The 13,259-nt window shown below is 48.9% G+C and overlaps 5 protein-coding genes across 5 annotated transcripts; 3 read left to right on the plus strand and 2 right to left on the minus strand.

The window, feature by feature from the left end:
• Positions 1-977: 977 nt before the first annotated feature.
• On the plus strand, positions 978-2,397 carry N7509_008611 (FHA domain protein; the record flags this gene model as incomplete). Its single annotated transcript, XM_056633248.1, has 3 exons — positions 978-993; positions 1,080-1,243; positions 1,345-2,397. The coding sequence occupies 3 exons, from the start codon at positions 978-980 to the stop codon at positions 2,395-2,397; spliced, it is 1,233 nt and encodes a 410-aa protein (XP_056483868.1).
• Positions 2,398-2,582: 185 nt separating this feature from the next.
• On the plus strand, positions 2,583-2,996 carry N7509_008612 (uncharacterized protein; the record flags this gene model as incomplete). Its single annotated transcript, XM_056633249.1, has 1 exon — positions 2,583-2,996. The coding sequence occupies one exon, from the start codon at positions 2,583-2,585 to the stop codon at positions 2,994-2,996; it is 414 nt and encodes a 137-aa protein (XP_056483869.1).
• A 4,975-nt stretch (positions 2,997-7,971) lies between these two features.
• Positions 7,972-9,710, minus strand: N7509_008613 (putative MFS transporter; the record flags this gene model as incomplete). Its single annotated transcript, XM_056633250.1, has 6 exons — positions 7,972-8,557; positions 8,616-9,084; positions 9,132-9,173; positions 9,228-9,480; positions 9,548-9,622; positions 9,690-9,710. The coding sequence occupies 6 exons, from the start codon at positions 9,708-9,710 to the stop codon at positions 7,972-7,974; spliced, it is 1,446 nt and encodes a 481-aa protein (XP_056483870.1).
• Positions 9,711-10,679: 969 nt separating this feature from the next.
• On the plus strand, positions 10,680-12,337 carry N7509_008614 (putative monooxygenase; the record flags this gene model as incomplete). Its single annotated transcript, XM_056633251.1, has 8 exons — positions 10,680-10,682; positions 10,738-11,301; positions 11,342-11,529; positions 11,577-11,632; positions 11,688-11,736; positions 11,793-11,982; positions 12,052-12,155; positions 12,208-12,337. 8 exons carry the CDS (start codon positions 10,680-10,682, stop codon positions 12,335-12,337), a joined length of 1,284 nt encoding a protein of 427 aa, XP_056483871.1.
• A 124-nt stretch (positions 12,338-12,461) lies between these two features.
• On the minus strand, positions 12,462-13,175 carry N7509_008615 (glutathione S-transferase family protein; the record flags this gene model as incomplete). The annotated part of the gene is made up of 1 exon (XM_056633252.1): positions 12,462-13,175. The coding sequence occupies one exon, from the start codon at positions 13,173-13,175 to the stop codon at positions 12,462-12,464; it is 714 nt and encodes a 237-aa protein (XP_056483872.1).
• Positions 13,176-13,259: the final 84 nt, after the last annotated feature.

A 13,259-nucleotide genomic window follows, 5' to 3' on the forward strand; every position in this document is an offset into this window, starting at 1 on the left:
TGTTTCCTTTTATTTTGTTTTCCCCTACTCATTGTTTTTGCGATCTTTGGACTGCGGGCTGAGATATCTGAGAGATCCCATACGGGACGGGCGGGTTGGGAGAGGGCTGTCTCCGTTTTCAAGCCCCGGGGACATTTTATCTGCATGAGGCTATGAAAGGGTGGAGAGTAATTTGTGTACCATAGAGGTGAATGTGTGAATGTGACTGTTTGAAGACTACAATCTATAAACTATAATACAGTAGTAGTAGTAGTAGTAGTAGCAATAGCCCCCCAATGATCTCCACTGCCCCATCGCGATAAGAGCGATGCCCCACCTTGGTAACAAAGTAGTAAGTACTTTAGTTACTAGTAAGTATACGACGGTTACGACATTATGTTTAGGCTCTATTGGGCCGTGGGAAATATAGTGTTCCCGTCATGAGTCTTGTGATTTCCTGGCTCGAAGTCGAGAGTGTCCCTTAGATTCCCTAACACTGGAAAGTGCCAAACCCAACCTTGAAAGCCTTGACCAACTGATTCATCATCTACCCCTCCTCCTCACTTCTCCTCCCCTCTACACCTCACTTACTCTCTCCCATTATCCTCTTGCCCTCCTACTCTCTCTGCTTTCTTGGCCCTTTACCTGCTCTGTCCGTGAAGATACTTCTTTATCTTATTTACCTCCTCGGAACTTCAACTGCTGGAACTGTTTCCCTCCACCTCCGCGACCTCATTTGCCCGGACAACCCCGGTACGGCAAGCTCCTGTCAGCCTCAGTTGCCTTATCGCCTTGGGACTGCAGCCTAAGCGTCACACGTCGATCAGGTCTGTCCTCATATGAATGAGAGATTTCCTCTTACCTCAAAGCCTGCATCAGACCTTCCATCACCTAACACAGGCTTTGTGTACAATACAGTCTCTCTCCTCGTTTCCGCTCGGAATTTGTCTACTGCAGTACCCTGTGACTTCCCATTCTGAAGCTCGCGATCTGCAGCCATGTCGGATATGCAGGGTAAGCTTCAACCCCCCCCCCCCCCATCCCCTCTACCCCCACACTCTTCCCCCTCCGAAGTCGGTTTCTGATATCACTATTTCTAGTTGCGATCACCTTGCTCCCTGTTGACAACCAGGAAGATCCGACCCCAGCTTCACGATACCTTACTCTGTCTGAAGATAACCCGGTTATTCCCCTCGGTCGATCGTCAAAGCGCGAAACCCGAAACCGTGAGCCTGCGAGTGATAATGGCTGGTATGAATCGCGAGTGATGTCCCGCGAGCATGCCGAACTAAGTCTTGAGAACGAGGCAAGTCCCCATTCCCTTACGGGATTGGCCCAAGGAAGTCATACTAATCCTTCCTACAGCACGTCTACATCTACGACTCTGGCTCAACTCATGGCACCTGGCTCAACAACCTCAAACTGGTCCAGGAACAGAAGACTCCTCTGCTGAATGGCGATATTCTACGATTCGGTGTCAACGTAGATCGCGGCGACGGTAAGCTTCGGGATTCCCTGGTTTTCATTCCTTGTGGAGATATTCTGACCTCTCTGATAGAAGAGTTTCCTGCACTGAGTGTCCGCTGTGAGATTAAATGGTCCGAGAAGGAGTACGGATCGACACCCACTTTTGGATTTCTCGGGAAATATTTCACTGACCCCTCTCAATCCAGCTCCATCGAAGAAATCCCAGAGCCCAAAATCCCAGTACCGAAACCGATAAGCGTGTTTAACCCGGAGGATGCTCCCCGTCCAACCTCATCCAGCAACACGTTCTGTGTACCGGAGGATGACAGCGATATCGAGGAAGTCCCAGTCAAGAACGTGACTGTCACTGGGTTTGATGGAGCGAGAGCTTCAAATATTGCCCCTACTATCCGAGCTGCCCCTAAGCTGCACGATATTATCAACTTGGACGATGACCAGGAGGCCCACCCGAAGCATCAGCATCAAACCGATCCACCCAAGCAATTTTCTGTTTGGGACTCTGGGCCAGGGGATGCCTATGCAGAGCAGGAGTCGGACCATGAATATGTACTTTCCGAATATTCTGATGAGGAATCGGATCTGGAGTCTTCCAAATCTACTTCATCTCATACAAGTGAGGGTGAGGTTGTCACGAAAGAATTCAAATTCGTTGAACGATCCGAAAGCCCGGAAGACGCCATCTCAGACGAGGATCCTGATCTTAGCGACAATGATAAGGAAGAGTGCATTGATCCAAGGGTGCTGGCTCAAAAGAATAGCCTAGAGCCCCCTCTCTCCGACAAGTCCGAGAACGCATGGATGGCTCAAAAGGCGGCGCAGCCCATCAGTCCGATCAAGCCTTTCAACACTCGTCTCCCCCACCCGCATATCCCTATGCCCCATATGGCAGGAGCTACAGTCCTCCAGCTCCTACGGAAGCCGGAAACCTAGTTGGCACACATATACCTGGCACACAGGTCCCTCTTCAGCTATCTTCATATTATGACCCGATCAACTCCCCGTATCCAGGGTATAGAGACGGTCCATTTTCGTGGGATTGCCAGTCTGTTCCTGTTCCACACTCTCCTACTCATTTCCCTTCTTCGTGGAGTCAGCTCTCGTCCCTAAAGCACAGAATGCCTGATTCGCAAGACAACCTCTCGGAGATACGCAAGGACAAGATTGAGACAGCGCACGAGAATGAAACTCTCTTGAAGCCAACTTCGTCGGCCATGAAGCGCAAGGCTTCTGAGATGGAGTCCCAGGATAATTTGCAAGATGCCCAAAAGCCTGATCTGGTGTACCCGGCATCTCAGGAGCCCGAACTCGACGAAATTTCCCAATCCCAGGTAGTATCCGCTATTACCTCGGCGCTTTTGGAGGCTGGCGAAAAATCTGAACTCGAGCCCCCCACAAAGAGACTCAAGCCCTCTCCTGCTCCTCCCAAGAACCTGGCACGCTATACTGCCACTGCCGTTGTTAGTGCTCTACTCGGAGGGCTGGGGACCATTGCTTTACTGGCGGCTCTCCCAGCAGAATACTTCCAGTAGATGTGGGAATTAAGAGCGCGATGTTTCCGGACCTCGATGTCTGTCGGTCTTCTCGAGGTCCTTTCCCATGTTCATGAATGGGCCTTTCTTTATTGATTTCCTACCAGTTGCTATGGCTTCAGGCTAATACATCACTGCCTAGCGATCTGGCGGTTTGGTGTTACATGATATGGCGTTCAGACGTACTGGCTCGGTGGCTTTTCTGATTTTCTACTCACCCTCTGTCGTTCTCTCCTTCTATTTTCTCCTTTTTTATGACTCTAGGTTGCTCTTTCAGTTTAGCAATGCGCCATTTATCCTGGCTTCTGTGGTGCTTTTTGCGTGGGCCTTTCCTTGGTGTTGCTTATCCGTCTTTTCTCGACCTGTGAACATGCTTAGCACGCAGACCATAATGGGTGGTAAGAATGAATACGAATTCCTTTACAATTGATCGCATTTCTACCTTATGGTCCGTATACAATCTTTGGAGGCCGGCGCACTCAACTGCCAGGTACCGCCTCATACCGGCCTCGTTTGAAAGATCATGGGCCATGATGTCATATCAGTGGAATCTAGTACTTCTATGCGCAGCTTGCATGTGTGGGAATGTTTGGTCCCGGGCATTGTCATCGCCGATAGTCGGAGAAGCTACCACATTGGCTTAGAATCAGCAGAGCATGGTGTTCCATCTGATAATCAGATAGTCATAGAATAGATATTAACTATATTACTACTAGTAGTACTCAGTGTCAACCAATAATTCCGAGTCTCCACTGGCATAAGTGCAGAAAGTGTACCTGCTCAACACCCCTGTGTCTACTAGTAGTACTCAGTGTCAACCAATAATTCCGAGTCTCCACTGGCATAAGTGCAGAAAGTGTACCTGCTCAACACCCCTGTGTCTACAAGTATCTTCTCCTGTGCTCGCCGATACATATCAGTACTACTATTAAGAAATCTTGAGACACCGATCCTGGTGAGTTTCATCACACGTTATCCTCTGCTAGGTACTATCTACGCCGAGGGGCCATTTTGTTGCAATATTGACCACGACCAAAATGCCAACCCATTCCAGACCCTGGGGCCAAATCAGATCATTCCCCTTTTTTTGATTAAAAGATGGCGCTGGAAAAAGTATCACGCCCACCTCATCAAACGAGCTGCAGCATATTCAAAGGCCTTGGTGTCAGCTGACTAGTGAGATATCCTTTGTCCCTGCAACCCCCCGGGTTGCCAGTCCATCTCTGCTCTCTCCTGTAGGCTGTGAGGTTTGTTTGTGTCACCGCCTCCCGCCGAAACAAATGGAATATTTCTTTTATTACAAAAAGAAAGAAAGACACGAACATCGAGTATCCCCGCCGGGGTCTTCTTTCCAACCCTGGAGTAGTCTCAAGTGGCCATTTTCTAGGATGGCTTTGCTCTGGGTGTCGAGAACGCCACCGCTGCCAGTGTGAGGCCATTCCTTCGGTCCCAGTTCAAATCCCGGGACAAGCGCGTGATGGGGAATGGCTGGCTGCAGTTCATCTCGAGGTTCATCTCGAACGGGTCGAACAAGCCCGGTAAAAGTGGTTCTTGACCAAGGAATCCCATGAAAAACTGAAATAAAACGATAGCTTTTGCAGGTGCATTTAGTGCTGACGGGCTGCACGCAACATACCAGGGAGGTGATGCTTCTTTCATCCGTCAGTCGGATGTATCCTCTTCAGCTGGTGGGTGCTTCGGAGGAATCACCTTCGATCTACAACGGTTGACAGGGATCCCCTTGCTTTCAGCTCCACAAGGATCTCCAGTAAATCCCGAGCGACTGCAGAGATTCGTACGTTCCTCGCGGCCCTGTCCTAGCGTGGTAATTCCATACTCTCAGACATGCAGTGCTAGACGGATACCTGCTTGGAGGGCGGCAGGGAGATCTGCCAAGTCTTATCATCACGGCGCTTCCATGAGACTGTTCTTTTCTCGCTGCACATACATTGTATGTACAGATCCTTGCCTCGTGCGATTGGCCACGAGACCAATTATTTCGACCTGTTCTTAATCTTTTCATTCGTGGATTAAGTTCCGTGATTTTATCTTATTTTTTTTTTTTTCACTCCAAGGCAGATCCATATCGCAATTCGACCCAGGGGAATCTTCTTTCGGGCGCCCTGGAACAAGCCTTACATGCATCTAAATATCCCACTATCACATTCATTTGCCCCATCTGGGCCTATCTATTAGTCTATCACAAAGGTGCTTGATTTTTTCGATATCTCCATGTGGGAATGAAAGAGGACATGCATCAAGAGGAGTTCTTGGAATCCCATCGAAGGCTGCTGGATCCTTCAACCATAAGCAACCTATTTCACTGGTGCCCCATTACATCCGAGTAGCCTGTTGTACCTCTATCATGGTCGTTTCCTGCTCGATATAGTCTTATTTGGAGATGCAGATGGCCATATGACCCCAAATAAGAGTGAAATCTGCCCATCCTTCATGCAATTCAATTCACTTTGTTCCGTTGGAAGGTAGAGCCTACATAGCCTTCCGTAAATTAGAGGAGTTAACATATGAAACTCTTCGGCGCAGCTTTATAAGCTGACAAATGTTACGTACCTTCGAGATGTGCATCTAGACTCGTTCTCGGCACCGTTCGTATATCTCGGGAGTGACATCACTCTCGCATGGTTGGAAGCAACTATCCGTGGATGGAATTCTCCATTCAGCTTCACCTGGCTGTATCATATGGGGCCAGACTTCATTATACACCCAGAAATACCGCCCCATTGACAGTATCCAACATCATCCACAGCTACTGACCCTGGCCATGTAACACAAGGCTGTGGTGGCTGCCATGCGGCTGGGAGTTATTTTCCGTGTACGCAGCATCGGTTCAAACCTGCCCAACGCTGGGCCTGCATCTGATTTGTGGTCGATAAATCCTCGTTCGCTAATCCATGTATTGTCCTCTCGTTACCTTGCCGGGAGAGCTGCTCTTCGTGTTGAGTTCACCGCAGAGCCCAGGGCTTCGTTGCAGCACAGTGTTGGAAATCACCACTTGTCAAATTTTGGCCCCGCTGTAAACCAGTACATCGGGCCTCTCAGTAGGTACATTTCAATGGAGATTCCGCCCCTCTCGACGCATGTGCATTTCCCCACCAGGTTGGTTGGTTTCAGCAACCCTGAACATGCGTCGCCGAGATGACTTCGCCTAGCAATTAGACGAGCCTCTCGGCGCTCCCCTTCCATGCACTCCTCCGGGGTTTACGCCTAAGCTAAACTCAAGACGGTGCATAAGCCGTTCTCCCCTTATGCTAGATCTGTTTTTGCAATTTTTATTGGATGTTGCTTTATGGGAAGGCGTCGCTGTACTGAGGTGACCGGACCCACGGAATTCCAACAATGCATACTACATACATACCTTGGCCAACAATAGAGCCCCCTCCCCACGGTTGTAACGTCCTGCTGATCACTCAGAGGAGCAGATTTGCTATTCCTCCTTTTCTTTCACATTATACAGCGTCATCGATTTCGTTGTCTCTTTTTTTTGCTTTTTCGTCTCCATTATTCGGCGAATGTAACATTCGATTCACGATGTCGTGTGCCACCAGGTCCCTCTACCGTGTAAGAGTCGATCTTCCTAGTCTACTATTTCCGGGCTCGTTATACTTTGGCCTGGGCAGGATTTTACCCTTGCCTGATCTCTGAATCAACACGTTGCCTGGCCTTCCTTCTTGTTCCGACGTTGGTATCTAGTAGGAGGCAGGCTGATAAAGCGCTGCCCTCGTCCTCGTTTCCCTTCGATTAAATCTTCAACATCTACGGCCAATACATCGGAGAACATAAGAGATTAATTATATACCCCGATCTCTCCACTTTGCGAGTGTTTGACACTTTGTCCAGCCCATCCTTGCAGCATCTCCTATTCGAGATCAGTGCATATTACTACCGCATTGCCCCACCATCTTTCTATCTCACGAAGCCGCAATGGCCACCTCAAACTTTTCGCCCTTCCACCTGGATCCAGATCACATATCTTGTATTGGAGGCCGAACAGTCCAGACCTGTCGCGGCTGCGCCGGGAACGCTCCAAGGTATGTTGCCATTCCTAGGAATATGATCACAATATTTAGTAAACCGCGTATACTTATGATATATGCAGAGGAGCAGTCTGCACAAGCTGCGAGGGCCGTGGCTTCAACATTTTCGTCTGCGCACATTGCAATCCGGCCACTGCAGCTACATCAGTTCGATCTAGCAATACTGTCGCCTCGGCCACGGCAAACACCACACCAGGGTCATCGGCCCCTTCCTCCCCCGGCTCTTTGAGTCGCAGCCCATCCACATCATATCCATCACAGCCCAATCCAAGAACAAGTAAGGCTTGGAGAAGGTATGGGGATGGAAGGGACAGTACGAACTGTGGACGAGTGGAGACCAATACGCCACGAAATCTATAAACATGGCATCTGCTGCCCAGTTGGCATCTAGCCATACACTGGTCATTAAGCTTCAATTTCAGTCATAGACTAAGGCTGGCTTTTCCATTTCTTTTTTCTACTTCCGTTGCCATTATTGCACTAGATGCCATTCCAATTTGTATATTTTTTTCTCTATTGCGCGCTTCGGTCAGGTCTGGGAATAAGACTCGGAGGTTCAAGGCAACTGGCTTGTTTGAACTCTTTCCCATATGTTTCTTCGTGGGGCTTTGGGCAATCTATCTACGGGGTCAGATCAGTGTGGCTATGGAAATGCCTGGAAGATAGCGAGGCACATAAATGAATTCTCTCAATAAAACCTCCAATCTTCGTAGATCAGACGTAGCTAATACTAGCTTTCGGCATTTTCCAGAATTTTTTGACATCCAATAATATTATTAATAACCAACTGAATTTTATTTACCGGCTCGTGAGAACTAAAATTTGTGGCCACACTGAATAACTCGGTGTCCGTAGCTTGAACCACTTCACTGTTTGCATAACTATAGCACCCAGTACACGCTCGTATAGAGAAATAATTCTTAAAAATACTTCTGTGTCCGTGTGCGAAGCCAAGGACCAAAAATGTAGAGTGGCAATCCCAAAAACAGAACAGCCCATTGAATGCCCGCAAACTCGTAGAACATCTTGTCTACCCCATCCTTCGCCATCCAAGAGTAACACCCCTTGGCCAGACCGAAGGCGACCACATTCTTGGAAGCATTGACGAGTACAAGTGCTTCGCCGCTGGTCTTAGGGTAGGCGTCTACCACGTAAGAGAGCATGACCGAAGGGACCAGTGTTAGTCCCGAAGACGCGATGGCTGCACCAACAGCAGGTCGGACGTAGTGTTGAAGCTGTGAGACGGTGTATCCGAAGACAATGAGACCGATTGGGTTGATCAGGAAAGGCAAGATTAGGGCTGGAAGACGATGTTCTGGCTTGTGGATGTTGTTGTTGCGTTTGCGTAGCCAGCGAGAGAGCAGATCGGTCAAGGGACCTGCGATTGGCCAGGCGACGACGATACCAATGAAGCTGCTCAGGGTGAAAAGACCCAAATCAGCGGAGGTAAATAGGTAAGGCGGCGGTGAGAAGAGACTCGGTGCGATAGTTGAAATGACAACAACACTAGTCAACGTCAGTATCATGGTCCAAACAAGGTGTATTTCGAGATATTTTCACTCACCCTCCGAGGACAACTCCATACATGAGAGATGCAATCAAAATGCCAGGGACCAGCAATAAAGGGAATGGGAGCACGAATAAGTAGGCAAAATGCTTTAAGATCCCATTCTCTTTGGCTCCTTTCGTGACATTGAAGGAAAAGAGTCCCTTCATATAGTCATTATAGTTCATACTAACCCGGTCGGCGCTGTGCGAGGTGGTGCGGACAGCCTCAATATGTCCGGTCAGGTCCTTTTCATTGTCCTCAGTCATCTCCGGCTCCTCATCTGGCTCGTAGATGGTCTCCGGGAGGAAGAAAATTGTGGTAACGAAATTGACAGCGGCGATGATGGCACAGAGGATGAAGAACCACCGCCACCCACGAGCTTGGATGAGATAACCCGCAATGACGGGTCCAATCTGAGAGCCACCGGACAGAAATCCAGCGTAAACAGCCATCGCACTTGAGTAATTTCGCTCGTAGAAAAGATCTGGTCAAATTAGATGGGTTGTCGAAGGCCAGAAAAGAAGATCTCACCTGCGAGAATGCTGGGACCGAGCGATTCGCTAGCACCATATCCTTTAAAGATAAATTAGAAAATACTAGTATAGGAGGATCATAGATGAAATTTACCAAAACTGGCGAATACTCGCGAGGCAAGCAAGCTGTTGTAGTCCTTGGCAACCGCACTCCAGATGATCCCGCCCAAGAACATCGCCATAGAAATGAGAGTCACTGGGCGCTTTCCGAAGCATAGTGCAAGTGGCATCCAGAATAGATTGGCAAGGCCCATTGCCAGGACTGAATATGTGACCAGAGCCGATAACTTTGCGTTGTCGGCATGGAGATCTATCGCTAGAGACTCAAAACCAGTCGCTATGCCGGACTAAGATCGCCCACCAAGTGTTAGAACCAAAGAAAAAGGGAATTAGGATCCCGTTTTTTAGTCTTACCGAGTACATATTCCCCATAAAAACGTATACATTCACCGTAAGGAGGGCAGCATAGCGTACCCGACACGGAAACAGCTACTAAGATTAGCCATGGCCAGCAACAGGCGTCATGTAAGCGCCATATCAGGGGTATGTATCATACCCTAGGGTCAACGACCGTCATTTTGGGCAAGTATAAATTCTTCTCTCGGCAATAAATCTGGGGCAATCGAGTCGTATGGTTGTGGCACCATGAGGGAGGGATGGGGGTACATATAGGGAGAACACTCTCGGCATCCAGAGTCGGGAAAGCAGCAAGCCACACGGAAAGTCCCAATAAAACTAGTTCAAAAATCCCCGCAGCTAACACCTTTGCTCGAATGAAGGCCTGTGCTGAATGCAAAGGGTCTTTCGGCCTTGTGAGGCTTCGGATGCGGTTCGGGACCACATCCCTCACAAGCCTCTTAAGCGAGGCAGTCACAGCAAACCATGGTTTTTGAGCAAATTGGTTTTCAAATAAGAAATTCCATCAAAGTAATAGGTGTCTAGAGATATTCCTGATGGCTTCTAACATTTTTGTGCGCATCAACGGCTGTTCGGCCGTTCTACATGGCTTCTTCTCCACACACTAAAACTGCTATCAGTGGCGTAAGGCAATTCCGAGAGCCAGCCAAACTACCAAAAAGCACCCAATTCCCAGAGCATCCATGGAAAAATTGCCGCTAGCGCTACTGACTTGGAGAGTGCGGTGCCGTATTATTTGGGTCGTCGGCTCTTGGTACCCCAGATTGATCAACCGGCAGATCCATCCTTCCCCGCGATAATATGTACCCCAGAATTGATACTGTGGACCATGAAAGAGAAGAAATTGTATCCACAGCTCATAAAAGCCGGTCACAAGATACTGATGATTCATGCCGCCCCAGTGTCACGTTCCATCGCCTGGGAAATCCGAGTGTCGGCATATCCGAATACTGGGGGGCGGAGATTGTGGGTTCTCGGGCCTTCCGGACAAAATGGCCACGCGTGGAGCTGGTGATCGAAGCTCGAGACTGGAAACTCTTTTATTTGGCCGCTTTTCTCCATATACTATTGGAGCTTTTACATTAATCTCAGCATCTGAAACTAGTTTGAGCCATATTTACCCTGCAAGATGGTGAGTCCCAAGAAAACTGCTCATGTTCTGGCAGCTGCTCATCACTATGATTCAGGTTCCTGAAGAGGCTCGTCTCCGCGTGATCATAGTCGGAGCTGGTCTCAGTGGCATTGCTACCGCGATTTCAGCTGCACTGTCAGGTCACTCAGTCGAGGTCATCGAGCAAGCGAGGGAGCTGGCTGAGGTCGGAGCCGGTCTTCAAATCACCCCAAATGCATCCCGCCTGCTTCAATACTGGAAGCTCCCTTCTTCTCTGTGGGAGGCAGCTGCCGAGCCTACCAAAGTCACCGTGCACAGGTATTCTGGCGCTGTTCTCGCGCATGAAAGTTCGTTTGACAAGGATATCCGGGCCAAGTATAACGCGCCCTTCGTGGACTTGCACCGTGTTGATCTCCAGCAGTCCTTGTTTACGCGAGCAAAGGACTTGGGTGTGACTTTCCATCTGGGCGAGCGAATTGAAAGGATTGATTTTGATCACACGACCGTGCATTCTGTGGCTGGGAAGCAGTTTAGTGGAGATCTGATCATCGCCGCAGATGGCCTCTGGTCTCAGTGCCGCGAGGCCTACGTTGGAAAGAAAGACGAGCCACTTCCAACTGGGGATCTTGCATACCGTATTGTCCTGAACGGCCGATCAAATATCCAACCCCAACTTAAAGGCATGGGTTCAAAACCCCGAAGTGCACTTTTGGGTTGGGCCTGGAGCCCATGCGGTGGGCTATTCTCTTCGCGGGGGCCAAATGTACAACATTGTCTTGCTAGTACCTGACAATCTACCGCCGGGTGTCTCAAAACAGTCTGGCTCTGTGGAGGAGATGAAGGAGCTTTTTGTGGGCTGGGATCCAATGTGAGAGACCTTGATCATTACTGCTGGGAATTTACTAACAGGCCTAGCCTCAACCAATTCCTCGACTATGTGACTACCGTCGACAAATGGAAGCTGATGCACCGTACGTATTCACTATCAGTGAATTTTTATAGAAACTAACAATTTCCCTACTAAAGATGGTGAGATGGAGAACTGGGTCAATGAGAAATCAAATCTTGTTTTCATGTTAGTATTTCACTTCGGCATTGATCGGGAATGTGTACTGACATATTTTGAAACAGCGGAGATTCATGTCATCCAATGCTTCCATATCTTGCGCAGGGCGCCAACTCGTCGCTAGAGGATGGTGCAGTTTTGGGTCTTTTGCTAGGACACATGACCAATAAAGCACAACTACCACGCATTCTGCGCCTCTATGAAAGCCTACGGAAGTCACGAGGTGAGGCTATTGTGAGGGAAACATTCAAACAGGTACGCGGGTCTATCTTTAATATTAGCATCAGAATCTGCTTGTCAGGGAAATGATTTAACACGATACAGAGACATGACTTCCACTTGCAAGATGGTGAAGAACAGCAGAAACGAGATGAGATTTTTACCTCGCAGCTTGGAAAAAAGATTCAAGGCGCATTTCCCAGTCGCTGGTGAGTTAATTCCTTTCAAAGATTTGGTATAGGGTCTAACGAAATTGAACAGGACATGTCCCGAAGTACAACCCTGGCTGTATGGCTACGATGCTATCAAGGAGGTCGAGAAGGCAGTGGCTCGGAATCCAGATCTATTCGCACAGCCCACGTCTAGCAAGTCTTTCTGCTCGATTTTGTAAACACTGTTTGATACCGAATAGAATGTTGAGTATATGATAAATTGGAATATCACAAAGCTATTTACTTATTTTTATATGGCGAGAGGCGAGTGTCTTGTATGTACATCGTAGCCGTCCGTCTCCCTTAAATCCGACTCTTCATGAAGTCAAAGGCTTCGGCCTTCGCGTCCAACAAAGGCGTGAAGTCATCTCCCTCACATATCTTGATGGCCTTTTGATAAGCCGGGCGCTCTGCAACACGCTTGAGATAGGCAAGGATATTCTTATGCTTCTCCGTGTCGTATTCCACAGGGCAAAATCCACGCATGGTCGTCAAGGTAAAGAAGGACATGATATCCGCGGCCGTTAAGTCTTTTCCAGCAAGGTAAGCGCCAGTCTCGGCAAGTCGAGAATCGATGCGCGCGAGTAGAAGGTCCCATTTCTTAAGCGTGATGGCCACAACTGGAGAGTTGGGGTCCGCTGTCGGGCCACGGGTCATCAGCACGCGAAATAGGGTGGGTTGAAGACTGCCATTGGATAAGTGGAACCACTCCAGGTAATGAGGGTAGTCTGCGCCATCCTTGGGCGTACGGGCTAAACGGCCGTTGCCATAAACAGCGATAATGTAGTCCACAATGGCGCCCGACTCGGCTAAAACTACCCGCGAGTTGGTTGCGGGTGAGGGGTCATCTTCCATGACTGGGGCGGTGCCGGCAGGATGTAAATCTTTCAGAGACTGCGGGGCAAAGACAGGATCGCGCTTATGGAAAACATAATTATAGTCCAGGCCAAGTTCTTCGGCCAGCCAGATTATGCGCTCGGATTGAGAACGTCCCAGATGGTGTAAGGTGAGAGGCATTGCGGCAGTAGGGCAAGAAATCTTCTATGGTGTTGGTGAACGAGAGATGAGAATTCAGAATTTAAAGACTCCTCTGGGGAATGC

The sequence above is a fragment of the Penicillium cosmopolitanum genome (genome assembly GCF_028827165.1).
Source record: "Penicillium cosmopolitanum strain IBT 29677 chromosome Unknown utg000009l:1.0-9042332.0:1.0-9050551.0, whole genome shotgun sequence".
Lineage (NCBI taxonomy): Eukaryota > Fungi > Ascomycota > Eurotiomycetes > Eurotiales > Aspergillaceae > Penicillium > Penicillium cosmopolitanum.